Source organism: Ursus arctos, unplaced genomic scaffold (assembly GCF_023065955.2).
Source record: "Ursus arctos isolate Adak ecotype North America unplaced genomic scaffold, UrsArc2.0 scaffold_32, whole genome shotgun sequence".
NCBI lineage: Eukaryota > Metazoa > Chordata > Mammalia > Carnivora > Ursidae > Ursus > Ursus arctos.
This window is the reverse complement of record NW_026623008.1, coordinates 11,552,002-11,571,026: the sequence shown is the minus strand read 5'-3', so window position 1 is coordinate 11,571,026 and position 19,025 is coordinate 11,552,002. Positions and strand designations below refer to the sequence as shown.

Here is a 19,025-nt window from a genome sequence, read left to right as displayed (position 1 = left end):
TCCCCAGGGTCACTCTGAGACTCTCCTGACCTCCCAAAGCCTCCCCCAGGGTCCTTCCCATGCTCTCCTCTGCCCCACCTTCCCCCATGCCCTCCCCTAGCTTTTGGGGTGGCCCCGAGCAAGGGTGGCTGGATGTGTGCCCTGTGTCTGGGGTCTGTCCTCTGCAGGCAGGAGCTGGAGGAGCGCGGCCTCCTCAAGCTGTATCAGAACTGGGACGAGAGGCTCGAGGAGCACCTCACCTTGAGGCAAGAGGAAGGTGAGGGCAGGCCTGCCCGGGGAAGCCCCACCCGTGGCAGGAGTCTCAGTCCTCAGGAGCAGGGTGGGCTGGGGGGGTGGAGGCGCACAGAGGGCTCCAGATCACACCACTGACCTGATGCCCACTGCAGCCCCATGTCGTGGGCCCAGTGGAGACTTCCTGGCTAGGGAGACAGTGCAGGGTGGCAGATGGCTGGGGGACCCAGAGCCCATGCTGGGCCCTCTCCCTTGGGGTCCAGTCCTCTTCCAGTTCTGGAGCCACCTCTCTGAGTAAAGGGAGCAAGTCCAGCAAAGTTCTCTAAGCTCTGGAGGCCTTTCTGCCTCCCTCAACCCAAGCCCACTCTACTGGTCCTCTGGAGGTGTCTTGGGTGGGAGGCAGGGCTCCAGGGCCCCCTCATCCGCCCTAGACCATCCCTCACCATTTAACAAGACCAGTTGCCCCAGACAATTCCCATTTCCCGCTGCATCCCATCCCCTCCAAAAAGTTTTAAAGTTCTGAACACCCACCTGGGGGAGGCACTGGGCCCTGCCACTTGCCCACGAGAAGGAGGAGGAGGGAGTGCTGACTCCGTGAGCTCCCCAGTTTGCCTGCAGCCCTGCCGCACCCCGCCCCAGCCCCAGAAGAGCACCGATCGGTCCTCCCTCCACCCTTCACGCCTCGCCCAAATCTGTGACCCTCTCCACCGGCCCCTTCTTCTGACTTCCCTGAATGAGCACTTTGGCCCCCCATGACCCCATCCTGGAAGCTCACTCTTTCTAGCATTACAACCCTCTAGGCATTTTCAGAGAGGCTCTTTTGCCCCACATCCTTGAGCAGAGCTCACCGACAACGTGCTGTTCCGGCTTAGAGACTCAGAGTCCCCACCACGCCCCGCAGCCCCGAGTGGCTTGCTCTGATGGCCCAAACCACCATGCATTTAGATCACATCTGCTTTTAAGAGCTGTTCTCTTCTTTCCCTTTTTTGGTGTGCCTGCCCTTGGTGGGTCACCACTCACCCCAACCCTAGAACCCTAGTCCTTCCTCTCTCCTCATTTCAGTTCAGAGTCTATTAGGTGCCAGGCACTGAATTAACACAACTGTTCTCGGAAAAGGGACCGTTCTGTCCATCTCGCAGATGAGAAAATCGAGGCTCAGAGAAGTACAGTGGCTTGCCCGTGGCAGTTGTGTGGTTTGCTTGGGCTGCCTTAACAGAGGATCATCACAGACGGGGGGCTCAGCATTTCTTTGCTCATAGTTCAGGAGGTCACGGGTCTCAGATCAAGGCGTCGGCAGATTTGGCTTCTTCTGAGGGCTCTCCCCTCGGCTTGCGGGTGGCTGCCTGTGTCCTCCTGCGTCCTCACGTCGCCTGTCCTCTGTGCACACACATCCCTGCTGTGTCTCGTTTCCACATTTCCTTTTCTTGTAAGGACACCAGTCAGACTGGATTAGGGCCCACGCCACTCTCTCATTTTAATTTAACCACCTCTGTCGCTGAATACAGCCGCACACTAAGGTCCTGGGGGTTAGGGCTTCAACGTAAGAATTTCGGGGGGATGCCGTTGAGCCCACAGCAGCAACCCAGCTGATTATGAAACGGCAGAGCCGGCCCCTCCCTCGGTCCGTGGGTTCTGCCCACATTTTGCGGGGCTGCGAAGCCAGGCACAGCTTTGGTATCAGGCCGTTCTAGAAGGCACGTCCATGCGCATGAGTGACCACAGAGCACCAAAGTCAAAGGCACAGACTTAAGGGTCAGAAAGACCTGTCTTGGTCACCTAACCTTTAAGCCTCAGTTTCCCTATTGTGACAAAAGTCACAGGCATCCCCCTCTTACAAGGCTGTTGGAAGAATGTAACGAGAACGTGGCTGCAAAGAGCCTAGCTCAGTGGCTGGCACAGGGTAGGGGTGCCCTACAGTGGCTGTGCTGCTGGTACAAAGCGAAGGTTGCCAAGGAGCTTAGCTTGCAGCACAGCAGCTGAACCCTTGGCCTGACCTTGGAATAGAGAGTGGAGGGAGTTGGTGGGACTGTCGCTGTTTCAGCTGCCTGTGCCCCTCCACCCAGCCATGGTGGTGAAGGGTGCTGGGCAGGAGGGTGGCTGGACGGGGGGGATGGGTGGCGGGAACAAGGCACGTCCCCGCCTCACATGACCCCCGCCCCTGGGGCCCCACCGCAGCCTTCCGCAGTTACTTTGAGATCCTCAACGGCCACGGCGAGGTGAACGCGCAGAGCCTGGGGAACATTCTGCTGCTCGTGGGCATCTCCATCACACCGGCTCAGGTGGAGGACGCCCTGATGAGTGCTGACGTCGATGGTGAGCGGGGGAGGCGTCATTCTGAGTGCCAGGCAGGGCCAGCAATAGAAGGAGACCTTTCTAGTCCCACAGGACTCCACGCTTCAAGGGGCCTGCGTGCAGTTTAATGCTCTGCTGTTGCAGTCTGGAAATTTTTCATAAATTTTTTAGGGAGGGGCCCCATCCTGCATTTTCATTTTCCACTGGGGTCCACGAACTCTGTGGCGTGTCCTGGCCCCCAAAGTTAACGCTCTCTTGAGCGCCTACTCTGTGCCAGGTTCTGGGGACCCGGAGATGACCGTGACCTACCTCCTGACCCCAGGATGTAGGTGATCTCTGAGATCCCTCCCTTTTAGACCTGTGTGTGTGCTTCATCGGACATTCTCCTGTGACTCGGTCACTCATCTGACCAGCTGCGTGACCTTGGACAAGTCACTGAAGTTCACCAAGCCTCGGTTTCTGTACAATAGGGCTGATAGTATCCATCTCACCAGGCTGCTGGAAAGCAAAGGAGATAATCCAGGCAGAGCGCTGAGCACAGTACATATCTATTAAGTGCCCACTGCATGCACCTGTCTGTGCTGGGCACTGAGAATAAAGAGATGCATAAGACCCATGAGCCCTGCCCCTGAAGTGACACATAGACAGTGACACATAGACAGTGACACAGAAGAAAGAATCACCAAAGGAAGGCGGCTTGGAAGAAGGGATCAGGAAGGAAGGCTTCCTGGAGGAGGTGATGCCTGAGCCAAACTGTGAAAGATTAAATAGGGGCTAGGCAGGGAGAGAAGAAAGAAAGGTATTCCTCGTGGTAGAAATACGCTAGAGAAAGGGGAGAGGATGCAGGGTGAGGGGAACCCCACGTGGTTTGCTTGGCTAGATGCAGGGTGTGGGGGGCAGTGAGGCTGTAAGGGGCCTGGGCTCCTGGTCACTACCTAACTGACTATGCTTCCTCCATCACCGCACAGAGGCGAATCCACACACACAAGCCAGGAATTGACCCCAGCTTGTGACTCTTGGCAAAAGCTTGCTTTTCTCTGTGCCTCAGGCTCCATCCGGGACATGGGGATAAGAGTATTAGGTACCTCCAGGGGGTGGTTTTCTGGATTAGAGACCATTCATTCATTCGTCTAATGGTTCAGAAGACATCTGCTCAGACTTCCCTGTCTTTTTGTTTAAGCTTTATTTATGTAAGTCATCTCTACCCCCAATGTGGGGCTCAAATCCACAACCCTGAGATCAAGAGTCACGTGTTCCTCTGAGCCAGCCAGGCACCCCCAAGACCTATACCTGTCTTAAGCCCTGAGGACACAGCGCAAAACAAAATAGACCCAGTCCCTGCCTTCTGGCACCTCCCTTAAATTCCGGATCTTACGAGTGTGTGGTTGCAGTACAGGCTTTTATGAGAGTGTTTAGTGGGGCAGCTGACCCGGTCAGGTCTGACTTCCCTTGGGGAAGGGATGATAAGCAGAGGCACGCGTAGGATGTTTACTAAAGAGTTGGAGAGCGGTAGAGAGGATTCCAGCAAGAGGAAGCAGCACGTGCAAAGGCCCGGAGCAGGGAACATGGCCCCAGCGGAAGAACAGGTTCATGCTGGGGGCACTTGGCACCGGGTGAGGCTGGAGACAGGCAACAGGCAGGTCCTGCTGGGCCTTGAAGGCCGAGGTGGGACTTGTGTGGGTCCGTAATTCTCAGGCAGTGACTAGCACACGGTCATAACAACAGTTGCTGACATTTACTGAGCTTGTATAATATGCACAGCTCTGTTCTAAGCACTTTGCTTCATTGGTTCTCCCACAAGACAGGTATCATGGTTACCCTCACCCTCTAGAGGAGAAAACTAAGGCTTAGCAGGGTGGGGGCCTTTGCCAAGGTCATACGGATAGTAAGTGGTGGACGAGGGATGTGAACCCAGACTGCTGCCTCCAGGACCCAAGTTCTAGAAGCTTCCAACCCAGAAGACTTTAATTTTCGCCTTCTGCTTAACTGTGTGCCCCGCACTTCCTGTGCCCGCTTGCCACACTGAGTATATGTTACATATGAGCTGACTATGCGTCTTCTGTGTGTTTTATAATCAAACCCATCGAGTGATGCTAATAACCAGGCCTGGGCTGCAATGCCTGGGCCCGCTCCGGCAGGCCCCTGCCCACTGTTGTTACCCCTGGCCTCCACAGGAGACGGTCATGTGGGCTTCAAGGACTTCTTGGCTGTGATGACAGACACCAGGCGCTTCTTCTGCTCCGTGGGTGAGTAGGGATGAGCCCAGAGGAGTCAGAGCTCAGGGAGCGGCCTGCTGGCTGGTGGACAGTGGGCATCCAGAAGTACCAAATGGTAACGGCAGACATCATCCCATGTCCCCAGAACAGAACGCCCCGACGGACATGGCCCCCCCAAACCCCCACACTCTGCTCTTTGAGATCCTGTCCCTGCTGGTGGAGATGCTCGCCTTGCCCGAGACAGCCTTAGAGGAGATCACCAAGTGAGTGCGGCCGGTGGCTGGGGGTGGACGGTTGCAGACCCAGAAATGGCACCTCGTATTTTGGCAGCTGAGGAATTTTGATAGTGAGGACTCTTAGTTGCAAGTGAAAGGCACCCAAATGAAACTGGCTCAAGCAAAAGGGGAATAGATTGGCTCACATAATGGATCATGGCCTCAGGAGTGGTGGGATCCGGGAGACCAGATGATAGCACTGAAGCTTTCTCTCTCCTGCTCATCTCTGTACCCTCGTTTCAAGCTCAGCTAGGCTTGGGGCACCTGGGTGGCTCAGCTGGTGAAGGGTCTGCCTTCAGCTTTGGTCATGATCTCAGGGTCCCAGGATCAGGCTCTGCATCGGGCTCTCGGCTCAGCTGGGAGCCTGCTTCTCCCTCTCCCTTTGTGATCTCTCTCGCTCTCTCTCTCAAAAACAAAAACCAAAAAACCTTAAAAAAAAAAAAAAAAGCTCAGCTAGGCTTTTCCTACAGTGGGAAGGATGCAACTGGCAGCCCCATACTCAGCCCCCCCCCCAGCTGAACAAATCAGCAGCAAGAGGAATTCTTTCTTGCGGTACCCATATGGCAATCTCAGAACAGGAACATGATGGAGACTGCCTGGACCCAGAGAACACTAGAGATGGAAGCCTCCCCAGATTTCCAGAGTGGGCTGGGCGGATGTCAATCTAAGAAAGGAATGGCTACATACAAAAGGAACATCCACACTCCAGGGCTAAAAGCAAAGCCTGGCGGCAGAATGGCCCACCTGGTCTCTCTGTGTATCACACTGAGACTTGTCCCTGCCACCAAGACCAGGCTTTGTCACATGGGGCCAGAGGCGGAGGACTGATAGCAGACTGTTCCAGCAACACCAGCTTAGCAACCCCAGAGACAAAAGGGCTTTTTTCCCTCCCAGCATCTGTAAATCACTCTAAGTATATATAACTCTAAAGAACATATAATTTTATTTTTTTAATTTATTTGTTTTAAAGATTTTTTATATATTTGTCAGAGAGAACACAAGCAGGATGAGAGGCAGGCAGAGGGAGAAGCAGGCTCCTCGCTGAGCAAGGAACATGAATGTATCATTTTAAAAACAATAAAATGAATTCCCATGCGTCCATTTCCCCAGGTTAAAAATAGATCATTTCCAATAACCTCGAAGCCCTATGTGCCTTACCCCATCCACAAAGCACTCTCTCCCCAAATAAGAATGAACCATTATTCCCTTCCTTTCTGTTTTAGATTTTCACTTGTTTATTTTCCCTTTGTTTACTCAAAATGTCAAATATACAGCAAAGTTGAGAGAATTTCACAGTGAACCTTTATATACTCACCACCTAGATTCAACCATTGCCAATCTGCTATGTTGTTCTAACCTTGTGTCTGTCTGTCCCTCTATTCATCAGTCCCTATCGGATTTTTATTCATTTCACAATAAATTATAGTCATTTCCCTCTAAATACTTCAGCATACGTATCACTAACTAAAGATGGACATTGATCTAGAGGGGTTTTTTTTCCCATTATTTGAGGTATAATTTACAGTCAGTGAAACACACAAATCATTAGTGTGTGAATCTCAGCAAATGCTCACACCCGGGCAACCTGAACCCCTCTCAAGGTATATGCAACTTTACCATCACTCCCGAAAGCGCCCTCACGATCCTTCCCAGTCGGTCTCCGAACCCACCCCTGCAGAGGCGATCATTCTTCTGGTTTGTTTCCCATCCCAGATTGGTTTTTGCCTTTTGGCAACTTCACATCAATGGAAACATACAGTGTGGAGTCCTAGGGGGTCAGCTTCTCGAACTCAGCACAATGCTTTTGCGACTTGTCCCTGTTGTTGTGGGCGTCAGTGTTCACCCCTTTCTATTGCTGCGTAGTGTTCCACTCATGCATCTACCCCAGCTGGTTCATCTGTTCTTTTATGGATGGATTTCCCTGCGGTTCCCAGTGTGGGTTATAATGAACGAAACTGCCATGAACAGTTTTGTGGAAGTTCTTTCGTGGACACATACTTTTGTTTCTCTCGGGTGAATGTGCGGAAGGGAATTGCAGGGAGGCGTATTTTACCTCTGAGAACGCACCAGAACTTTCCCTAAGTGCTTGTACCTTTTACAGTCCCACCATTGATATGAGAGTTCCGGTTGCTCCACCTCTTGTGCAAATTTGGCGATGTCAGTCTTTATTCTGGTAGATACATGGTGGCGCTTTCTGGTCTTCATTCACATTCATTTGTATTCCTGAATACTTTATTGTTTAGCTGTTCATGAACTTTACGTGAGTGGGCTCATACTGTAGAAAGTCTTTTGTTACTTGTTTTTTCTCCTCAATGTTATGTTTTTGTGATTCATTCACGTTCTTGTGAGTAATTATCGATCGTGTATTGTTCTCACGGCTACGTACTACTTTTTAAAAATTTTTATCTATTTATTTTGACCGAGAGAGGGAGAGAGCACAAGCAAGGGGAGCGGCAGGCAGGGGAAGAGGGAGAAGTAGGCTCCCAGCTGAGCAGGGAGCCTGATGAGGGTCTCGATCCCAGGACCCTGGGATCATGACCTGAGCCGAAGGCAGACGCTTAACTGACTGAGCCACCCAGGTGCCCTGACTGCTGCATACAATTACGCATGACTATATCACAGTATACTTATTCATTCTGCTGATAGCCATTAGGGCTATGTTCAGTTTCCAGCTGTGGTAGAAACAGTGCAAATGTGCTTGTATATGTCTCGTGGGACACGTGGGCAAGAGTTTCTCTGGAGCAGTTTTTAAACTTTTTGGCCAATACCCCTTTACATTCATTTTTTAAAACTATTTTATTTATTTATTTGAGAGAGTAAGAGCACGATGGGGGGTGGTGAAGGGGCAGAGGGAGAGAAAGAGTCTTAAGCAGACTCCACACAGAGCATGGAGCCTGACTCAGGGCTTGATCCCAGGACCCCTGGGATCAGGATCTGAGCCGAAGTCAGACGTCCAACCAACTGAGCCACCCAGGCACCCCACCCTTTTACACTCTTAAAAATTTTTGAGGACACCAAGGAATCTTTGTCAATATTTTCTATATTTGAACTTAAAACTGAAAAAAAATTAAAGTACCTATTAACTTATTTAACAATAATAATCCCAATTATATGTTAACATAAAAAAACATTATAAATGAAAAATAACCACAGTTCCAAAAAAAAAAATGTTGAGAAGAATGGCACTGTTAGACAATATTGCAAATCTCTTCAGAGTCTGGCAGAAAAGAAGACAGCTTTCTGTCTCCTATCTGCTGGGCAATCTGTTGCAATACGTTGCTTTGGGTGAAGTGTATAAAGAACTCTGGCCCACACAAATATGTAACTGGAAAAGGAAGTATTTTAATAGCCTTTTCATTTAATACCACATATCATGTGGATCATTTTCTTTGATACTAAACCAGACTTGATAAGTGGTAGAGCCTTATGTGGTTGCAGTGTGGACTCTGAAACCATATGAATGAACTTTTTGTACTCTTCTACTTTTTTTAAAAAAGATTTTCTTTCTTTCTTTTTAGAGAAAGAGAGAAAGCAGGGGGAGGAGCAGAGGGGGAGGGAGAGGACGGGGGAAAGAATCCCAGGCAGAATCCCATGCTGAGCAGGGAGCCCAACACAGGGGGTTGAACTCATGACCCTGAGATCATGACCTGAGCTGAAACCAAGAGTCGGACGCTCAACTGACTGAGCCACCCAGGGGCCCCTCTACTCTTTTGGTTTTTTTAAAGTTTATTTATTTAAACACTCTCTACATGCAAAGTGGGGCTCGAACTCAAGAGCTGCACACTCTACTGACTGAGCCAGCCAGAAGCCCTCTGTACTCTTTTAAATATAAGAGTCCATTGGTCTATCTTGTAGTTTGAACGGCTCTTCTCCCATGAATGTTTTTGTAACATGCACTGGTCATCCGGAAAATATTGTGTATCTCCCAGGTGTTGACACATTTCATTTTAGTTAGTATATAAACTAACTAACTAACTAACTAAATAAATAAATAAATAAAACTTTTAAAAAAGATAGATGAAGAGGAGAAAAGCATATGAATCTTATTTACATGTACTTGGGCACCCTCACAAGGAAAATGAAGACCCAAAGAAGCAACTCAGCCTGAGTGCTTACATACTAGGTTGAACAGAGAGTAGTGAATGTGGAGAAGTAGTGAAACTATATGGGCAGACTGAAGAAAGATAAGAGTTATTTTATTTTTTTTTAAAGATTTTTAATTATTTATTTAACAGAGATAGAGACAGCCAGCGAGAGAGGGAACACAAGCAGGGGGAGTGGGAGAGGAAGAAGCAGGCTCCCAGCAGAGGAGCCTGATGTGGGGCTCGATCCCAGAACACCGGGATCACGCCCTGAGCCGAAGGCAGACGCTTAACCGCTGTGCCATCCAGGCGCCCCGATAAGAGTTATTTTAACAAGGTCTATTTACGGAGTTCTCTCAGCCAAGGCTCCCCATCTCTTGTGATAAGAATGTTTCTTCTTGGCGGCGCAGGTGGCTCAGTCAGTTAAGCGTCTGCCTTTGGCTCAGGTCATGATCCCAAGGTCCTGGGATCGAGTCCTGGATTGGGCTCCCTGCTCAGCTGGGAGCCTACTTCTCCCTCTTCCTCTGCCTGCCACTCCCCCCGGCCTTGCTCTCTCTCTCTCTGTCAAATAAATAAATAAAATCTTAAAAAAAAAAAAAAGAATGTTTCTTCCTCTTGGTACAGAGAGGGCTGTGGGAATTTTATCACCTGCTTTTAGAAAGAAAAAGAAAGATCCGAGTGTCCTTCCTGCATCTGCTGTTTTTCAAGTGCTTTTTTTTTTTTTTTTTTAAGATTTACTGATTTATTTTAGAGAGAGAGTGCAAGCAAGCTGGGCAGGGGGCAGAGGGAGAGGAAGAGAATCTCAAACAGACTCCCCACTGATCGTGGAGCCCAAACTAGGGCTCCATCTCAGGACCCTGAGATCATGACCTGAGCCAAAACCAAGAGTCAGACGTTTAACCAACTGAGCCACCCAGGCACCCCTTAAGTGCTTTTAACTAAAATAACCATATGCCAAAGTGGTGTGTTTTGCAGTGGTATGCCCTAAACTCCTTAATTTCCCCCCTACCTGAAACTTGCCTGTGAATCTCATATATTAAAAGCTTAATTAGTGACTATGGGGAGGAAATCGAGTTGGAAGTTGTGAAATAAGAAATCTGTAAAAGGGAGAGGAAAAACAGATCGTAACAGGCAGAAAAGAACAAATCTAAGCACGATGTCCATAGTTCTCAGGCTCCATCGCTTAGTCCTGAGACTAGGTCCATTCAGTTTGTACTCATCCTACTTTGGGTTCATTGAGCTTCCTGGATTTGTAATTTACAGTTTTTTAAATCCTATTTCTCTTTTTTGGTCCATTCTTCGATAAATAATATTTTTATATGCCCCCCTCCTCTCCTTCTGGGACTCCAATTCCATAGCACTTAAACTTGTTTCAGAGGTCACTGGGGCTCTGATCATTGTATCCTGAATTATCTCTCTGTGCTTCACTTTGAATAATTTTATTGCTAAGTATTCAAGTTTGCTGATACTTTCTTTTGCTGTGTCTAATCTCTTAAGCTTATCCAATGAATTTTTCATTTCAGCTATTGCATTTTTCATATTTAAATATTTCGTTTGGTTCTATTTCATAGTTTTATTTCTCTCCTCATGTTTGTATTTCCTTTAAGTCCTTGGGCATATTTATAATAGTTCATTTAAGATCCTCTTCTGCTAATTCCATCGTCTTTGTCATTTCTGGGTCTGCTTATATGAACCGATTTTTCTTTTTTTTCCTGATTTTTCTTTTTTTATTGGTCACTTTCTTGCTTCTTAGTTTTTGAGTGGATGCTGGATATGATGGCACTTCTTTATCAAGTGTCTGGATTTTGTTCTTTGAAGTGTTGAACTAGAGGGCAGGTGGTTAAGTTACTGAGGATAGTCTTTCTTTCACGGTTATTTTATTTTATTTTATTTTATTTTATTTTATTTTATTAAACTCTACCACCAACATGGGGCTCACATGGGGCTCACATTCATGACCCTGAGATCAAGAGCCACATGCGGTACCAACTCAGTCAGGCAGGTGCCCCTCATCCAAGGTTTTTTTTTTTTTTTTTTAAAGATTTTATTTATTTATGTGACAGAGAGACAGCCAGCGAGAGACGGAACACAGCAGGGGGAGTGGGAGAGGAAGAAGCAGGCTCACAGCGGAGGAGCCCGATGTGGGACTCGATCCCGGTACGCCAGGATCACGCCCTGAGACGAAGGCAGACGCTTTAACGACTGCGCTACCCAGGCGCCCCCCCTCATCCAAGGTTTTAAAGCTTTGTTAGGGAAGATCCAGTATAGTCTCTCCTCTAGGGCTGAGTGAGTCCCGACTACTGAAAGAGAGCTCATATAAGAGTTCTACTCATTCCACAGGTGTTCAACTAAGTCTTTCTGCTCTGGCTGTTTGAAACGCATGTGTCTCTCAGCCATAGGTAAACTCTGGTAATTACTTGGTTGTTTTGTTGTTGTTGTTCTTTGTCTGGCTTCATAAAATTTCACACTCTGTGTGTACTGCTTAGCGCGCAACCAAAGACTTAAGAATACCCCATGCATGTTTCGGCAACTCCTTCTTTGCATGGCTCGCATCTCTTTGATATCCTGATACACTAACCCCAGTGGCCTCCATCTTCACCAACTGTCTGTCCCCTTACCTCAGCGAGTCTCCTGTTCTGCCTGGGTGCCACTTCATGCACCGCAGTCCAGAAAGTACCTCCAGGCAAAGTTCTCTGGAGATCGTTAAGTTCACCTCATTGGTTTCTCCTCTCTCAAGGATTATAGTCTTGTGCTGCCCATTGTTCAACATCTGACAACAGTTTCAGCTATTTTGTCCATGTATAGTTATTTCTCGCAGGAAGACAAGTTCAGGACCAGTTCCTTCATTATGGCCAGAAACAGAATCCTGTTCATTTGTCTTCAATTCTTTTTTTCCCCCCGTTCTTCAGATTTGATGATTTCTATTGATCTGTCTTCAAGTTTACTAATGCTTTTTTCTGCTATCTCCAATCTGCTATGAAGCCTATTCAGTGACTTTTTCACTTCAGTTATCACACCTTTTGGTTCTAGAATTTCCATTTGTTTCCTGTTTCTAGTTTCTGTGCCTCTATTCATGAAGATCACATTTTCCTTCAATTATTTGAATATATTTTTAATATCTTTTTTAAAAAGGTTTTATTTATTTGAGAGAGAGAGAGAGCATGCATGCATGTGCACATGAGTGGGGGGAGGGGCAGAAGGAAAGAGAGAAGCAGACTCCCTGGTGGGCAGGGAGCCTAACGTGGGTCTCGGTCCCAGGACCCTAAGATCATGACCTGAGCTGAGGGCAGATGCCTAACCATCTGAACCACCCAGGTGCCCCTTTAATAGCTCTTTTAAAGCCATTGTCTACTAAATCCAACGTCTGGGCTTTCCTCAAGTTTGCTTTCCAGGAGTTTATTTTTATGGGCCTTACTACGGGCCACATTTTCCTATTTCTTTGCATGTCTAATAATTTTTTTAAAGGTTTTATTTATTTATTTTAGAGAGAGAGAGAGAGAGCATGAGCAAGCAGGGCGAGGGGCAGATGGAGAGGAAGATGATCTCAAGTAGACTCTCACTGTGCACAGACCCTGACATGGGGCTCCATCTCAGGACTCTGAGATCATGCCCTGAGCCGAAACCAAGAATCAGACACTTAACCGACTGAGCCATCCAGGCACCCCATGCATGTCTGATAATTTTTTATTGTGTCCTGAACATTTTAGATGATATGGTTTAGAGACTGGATTCTGTTTTGTTTGGAAACTGGACTCTTCCTTTGATGAGCATTAATTTTTTGTTCTTATAGGCAGTTACTGGCTGATCACTTTGAGTTTATGGAGTCTTGGTTTTTTATTTTGCTAGGACATATTTGTGAAAGGCCCAGGTGTTACCTAAACCCTCTAACTTGGTAGACTCAACTTCCAAACTCTGTTTCTCCGTGGATTTTAGTTTTAGGTAAGTAGATAGAGGTCAGCAAATTATGGGCTGCAGGCCACATTCAGCTCGCTCTGTTTTTACAGTTAAACTTTCATTCATCCACATAGAGGATAGGGATTCCCTGATGCTACACCGGCAAAGCTGAGTACCCATGATCACTTCTGTGATAATGAAATTGTCTTCTTCTCCTTGTAGTTTTATCACATTTTGCTTTATATTTCATGTTTAGAATTTTGTATTTCCAAGGGATGCCTGGGTGGCTCAGTCGGTTAAGTGTCTGCCTTCAGCTCGGGTCATGATCCCGGAGTTCTGGGATCGAGCCCTGCATTGGGCTCCTTGCTCAGTGGGGAGTCTGCTTCTCCCTCTGCCTGCTGCTCCCCCTGCTTGTTCTCTATGTCTCTCTCTCTCTCTCTGACAAATAAATAAATAAAATCTTAAAAAAATAAGAATTTTGTATTTCCTGATGAATTGAATATTTTATCATTATATGGTAATCGTTTGTGTCTCTAGTAATGCTTTTTGTCTTAAGGCCTAATTTTTTAAATATTAATATGTTATACCAACTTCCTTTGGTTAGTATTCAACTGACGTAACTTTATCCTTTGAGTTAATTCTTTAAAAAAGTAATGTGTACATTGTTTAAAAAGCCAAACAGTCTGAAAAGGTTAATAGCAAACACCTGCAGTTTCCTACACCATTCTTTGCCATGCTCCCCACTCCCTGAAGTCTCCCTTCCCAAGACAAATTCTTTTGACTCTCTCCTTACTTTGAAATAATATGCATGTACTCCAATATTTTGGTTAGTGATTTTTTGACTTGTCTCTATTGACCCTGGTACAACCATCCCCCAAGCTCTACCTATTCTAACATTATCATTTTTTACTAAATAATTTGGGGGGGGGGCTTCTACTATTATGGCTATGCAATTTTTAACAGCTGAGTATTTTATTATACTATGATTTCACTTCCTTGTCTTTCTAGTTCCTGAAGTTGACTATTGCCTTGATTTTTTTTTCTTTGTACTCACTAAATAATTCCTGTGCCTTCTTAGAGTTTCTTTTTCTTGGAGGCATGTTCTAAATAATTTCATTATTCTTATTTTTGGATTAATTTCTTTTTAAGCCTGTTGCAGAGCTGTCATCTTGGGGGTCTGTTGTCATCCTAGGAATTCTTTCTTCCTTTCCGCTGATTAGGATTCTGTTTGTTAGATTGCATGCCTTACTCTTCCTTGGTTTGCTTAATCCTTCTTGGTTTGTTTGGTTTAGTTAAAAAATAATGGGAGCATGTTTCCCTAGTAGCTTTTTTGGGTTAGAAAGGAAGTGATTCAACAACTGGTCAGTAATGCCAGCCCTATTCTGTCTTCTATGCTATAGTGATCTAGTCTAAGCTTGTTGTCCTTTATGGCAGTTGCACTACCAACGTGGGAGCTCCCTTTACCATCTTCCTTTACCTTTGCTTCTCCTGTGTTGGATCTCCTGTTTTCTGTATGTCTATCTTTTCTGTTTTGGTTTATGCCCTCACTGTAGAAGAATATGTCCTCCAGTAGCTTCTGGAGAAAGAATGCATGGGATACAAAATTTTTGAGATTTTATGTGTCTGCAAAAAGAGTTTGTTTATATTCACGCTGAGTAGGTTAGCTGGGTATAGAATTCTGTATTGGTATTCGTTCAGGAATAGACCCCAATGCACTACAGTTCAAACAAGATAGTTTATTTCTCTCTTATATTGACAGTCCAGAAGAAGGAGGCAGGAAGACAAGGCTGCCCAGCACACAACTTATTGTTTCTTTCTAACTTACTGTTCCACCACTCCCTAGGTCAATCCTAAGCCAATTTACCAGCAACACATCCGAATTCAAGCCCGTGGGAAGGGGAGAGAGGAAGTGGAGAGCGAGCAATTTCCTTTAAAATTGTGACCGAGAAAGTTGCACACATTTTGCTCATGTCCTTTTGGCCCTTGTGGGGTGAAGTTATTTTCTAGGTCATCCTTCTTATCAACATGTTGCCTTTTCAGGTCCTAGTTTTACACTGGAGTCTAGCTCCAACTTCCATGTGAGGGCTCTGGTATTCATTTTCTGTGTTCCATGTGTGAAGCTCATCAAAACCCCAAATTCTAGGCCCCAGAGATAGGCAGAGAACCCAGCAGAACCAGCAACTTAAGCCTTAAATGTTTCCCAGCACCGAGGAGCGTGCCCACCCCTCACCACTGCCTCAAAGCCCTGGGTGGTCTGGCTCTGCCATATTGCTACCCATGTCTCCCACTCTTCCTCACATACCAGGCTCTAGCCTCTCTGGCCTCCTTGCCATTCCTAGAGCCCACTGAGCTCTTTCCCACCTCCTGGCCTTTCCACATGCCATTCCCTCTGACTGAAAGACTGTTCCTCCAGAGATATTCATTTGACTTGCCCCCTCCCCTCATTCTGCTCAAATATCACCACCCCTGAGACTTTTGTTGACCACTGTGAGCAAAAGAGCCACTTATCACTACCCACTGTCCAACTTTTACTTGCCCTCATTACACCCACCACTACCGACGTGGTCTTGTATTTATTTGTTCATGGTTTGACTCTCCCACTAGGTGCGTGCCTAGGTAGTCGATTTAGAAAGGGATTCCAGGGAGGAGTGAGAGAAGGAATTGTGAACAGAGGAGGAGCCAATACAAGCATGTGTTATTGAGTCAACCATCCCCAGGATCTTCTGAGGAGACTATGAATGGTGGTTCAGAACTGTGTCAGGAGAAGAAAGAGAAACCTGTATACCTCAGCTGCTGGCTCCTTTGGTCAGGGGTGGCCCCCACTGTGGTTTAATTCCTCTGCACTTCCGGCTTGCACTCTGGGCATCAGAGAAGCTCCAGGCAGGAGGCTGCTGAGGTGAGGCCACCTCAGACTGTCCCTGTGCAAAGCTGCTCAAGGACCATGTGGAAGTGGTCACTGTGGCAGTGGCCGGAGTGAGAGAGGGGCTGGGACACTAGGAGGCAGGGACCTCCTATGGAGATGTCCTGCACTGCCTTCCCCATCACCTAGATGTGCGGCCAGCCTGCAGGCAACACCCACTGAGTGTCTGCTGAAGGCACGAGCAACTGCAGTCTAGTGGGCAGGCAAGTAGCAGTGAGTCAAGAAAATAAAACTCAGATCTGGAAAATGAACAGGTTAATCGCACAGCTGTCTTACAGAGCACGTGTACGTCTAAGTAACAGTATCAGTGACAGAAATCATAGGTGACATTGACCAGGCTCGTTCCATGGGCCTTGTTGCTGAGTGCTCGATGGGCCTTGTTATTTAATCCTAGAACATGAAGACTGTTCGATCCGTTTTACGCAGGGGAAACCCAAAGCCCAGAGAAGTCTTGTGACTTGCACAGCTAGGGTCAGGGTGACTGGAGTCCAGAGGAGACAGTGACAGGGAGTTAACGGCAGAGCTGGGACTAAAACCCAGGTCTCCTAACTCCTGGGCTGGTGTCCCTGTCCCAGAGCTGGTCAGACAGAACAGGGGCTCCAAAAGAGTGAGGGGGGAGAAGGGTGAATTTAAACACAGCCGGGCTGAGCTGGGCGGGGACTACCTCCCCAGCTATTACCAGAAGAAGCTGAAGGAAGGCACCTGTAAGGCCCGAGAGATGGAGTTGGCCATAGGCCGGCTGCGGTCCCGGAAGAAGCTTCCCTACAGCCCCCAGCAGGCAGACTTGGAAGTCCCAGAACGAAGGGTGCTCGGGATCCTGAGCCGGCTGAAGCAGCAGAACTATGGTGAGGGCCTTGGGCACGGTGAGCACTCTGCTCTCCTGCCCGCCTGGCCTCTTTCCCTGGGCCCCACAGCCAGACCCAGGAGCTGAGAGACACGGTTTCCCACTTTGGGCTTAACTGTGCGCATCAGTCGACGGTCTGAAAACCACTACCCCACCTCTCGCGTTCTGACAAGGGCCTTCTCCACTCTTCCCTGGGGCTTAGCCCTGAGCACACGTTGGTCCTGAGAGCCTCCACTGAGCAGGGAGGGTGATTAGCAATCCCAGCTCACCATTTACTGAACACCCACTGCGGTCACTCCCCATGCATGCTAGACCCTTCGTAGATGTGCTAGAATTTAATGCTCACGATCAGGTTTACCCCATGTTACAGATGAGAACAGTGAAACTGAGCAAGTTTAAGCCCAAGGCCTAAGGCCCCACAGCTAATGTGTGCCAGAAAGGGCAGTTTATACGCAGGTCTGACTCCAAAACCTGTGCTCTTTTCACTGGGCAAAGCTGCCTCCCCCTAAGAGCAGGTGCCATTGATTAGACTCCTACTGTGTGCCAAGTGATGGGCTAGGAGCTTTCCAGAGTCTCTCCAGTGTGCCTGCCAGACTGCCAGGACCCAGCACAAAGACACGTGCTCCTGTGTAAGCTGTTATTAGCCCTTATGCTGGGCTCGGCATTTAGCTGCACGCTGAGCAAGTATTATCCCTTTAATCCTCATAGTCAGCTCTGTGAGATGGGTACTCACCTCCAGCTTACCCAGAGGCTCAGAGAGGTTAAGTGATTTGCCCAAACCCACCCAGCTCAGGATGTGGCAAAGCTGGGATTTCAGCCTGGTCCCCTGCCTCCCAAGGCTGGACTTGCTCTGAAGCATTCCCCGCTCCTGCCTCCTCCTCCCTTGCCAGCTGCCAACCTGCAAAGCCCCTACGCCCAGGTGCCCTGCATCCCACTGTGTCCGCGGCTGGACAAGAAGACGGTCCGTCGGAAGCAGGGCAGCCATTATGTGCTGGACCCGTGCACCCCTCCCAGCCTGGGCCCCGACATCCGGAGCCTCCTCTTCCAGTCAGGATCTCAAGGAAGCAGGTAGGCGCCCAGAAGACAGGAGCTCCAGCTCAGGCCCATCCAGCACCTTTTTTACGAGGCCCTGGCCTACCCCAAGGGGAATCCATCCTTCCAAGAGACAATGCCTGGGATACTGCTGCTCCAGGGAGGAAAAGGGGGAAGGATGGAAGCAGTAAGGAACTAAGCTTTGTTGAGGGCCCATGTGCCACGTCGACTGTGCTTGAGTCAGGGCACTTCTGCCTCGCTGTGCCCGGACTCAGTGGCATATGCCGTCTTCCTCTCAGGCTGCTACCACCACGTAGGGGGTTAGCTCGCAAGTCCTTTGCCTGAGTCTGACTCCATGTTGGAAACAGTAGGAAATAGGCTTAACTGCTGGATGGACGGAAGCTTCCCCTGCCAGTCCCCTTCCAGGTGCTTTGGGGGCAAAAGAACTCAGGACTTGCAATCAGGCCCCTGAGCCCAACTGCTTGGCTCCATTGCTTCCCAGGGAAGCCACCTCTCCCCTGGGGCACGTGGGAGTGGCTCATTTCCTCCCACCCTTCTCCCCTTTCACTAGGGACCACAGCTCTGAGAGCCGAAAGTGGCTCAGCTCTGTGCCGGCTCGAACCCACTGACCTCTGGAGTCCCGACTCTGGGCAGCTGCTCAAGGCCTGCAGGTAGACAGGTCTTTAGGCAGGTGTTGCTGCTGGATTTTACTTTTGTGGCCTGGTAAGCCAATAAACATCAAGAACCTGGGCCTCTGTGTCTGCTGCCAGGGAAGGCCCCCAGGTTTTCACCCCTCCACTGGGCTCTCAGAGGGCAGGGCCCCAGCCTCCCTCAGGCTTAGGAAACCCTGAAGCAAGACACACCTCAAAACCCTGCCGGGGTTGGGGCTCCTGCTAGAGTGACCCCGGGCACAAAGTCTCGATCTTCTATGCACGCTCAAAGCACAGAGCTGGGACTCTCTTCAGACGAGTGTCTCCCCCAAGAGCAGAGGGCATCTCTCTCCACTTGCTAGAAGGTAATGGTGAGAAAGATTCTGGGCCCTAAAAGGGGCAGACAGACCCTACAAAAGGGAAGGAGGGGTCTCAGCCATGCTGTCGCCGAGAGAGAGCCCCAGGACCTGTGGGGGCCCTTCTCTTGGAACCTAGGGGTGTGTGGGTCTTTGCCCCCCAACCCACTCACCACCCAAGGCCTATTTCTCTAACAAAGAGAGAGCCCCTCCCTGAGCAGAGGTAGCCCCCC

At 48.6% G+C, this 19,025-nt stretch overlaps 1 protein-coding gene across 1 annotated transcript in view; it reads left to right on the top strand.

Moving 5' to 3' along the window:
- SPATA21 (spermatogenesis associated 21) overlaps positions 1–18,529 on the top strand; it is a 34,869-nt gene extending 16,340 nt beyond the window's left edge. Inside the window, exons 7-13 of the mRNA XM_026520148.4 lie at positions 168–256; positions 2,407–2,544; positions 4,698–4,769; positions 4,885–5,002; positions 16,583–16,755; positions 17,645–17,822; positions 18,358–18,529. Of these exons, the coding sequence (XP_026375933.2) occupies positions 168–256; positions 2,407–2,544; positions 4,698–4,769; positions 4,885–5,002; positions 16,583–16,755; positions 17,645–17,822; positions 18,358–18,415 (826 nt within the window). The 3' untranslated portion in view covers positions 18,416–18,529. The remainder of the gene's footprint in view (positions 1–167; positions 257–2,406; positions 2,545–4,697; positions 4,770–4,884; positions 5,003–16,582; positions 16,756–17,644; positions 17,823–18,357) is intronic.
- Positions 18,530–19,025: the final 496 nt, after the last annotated feature.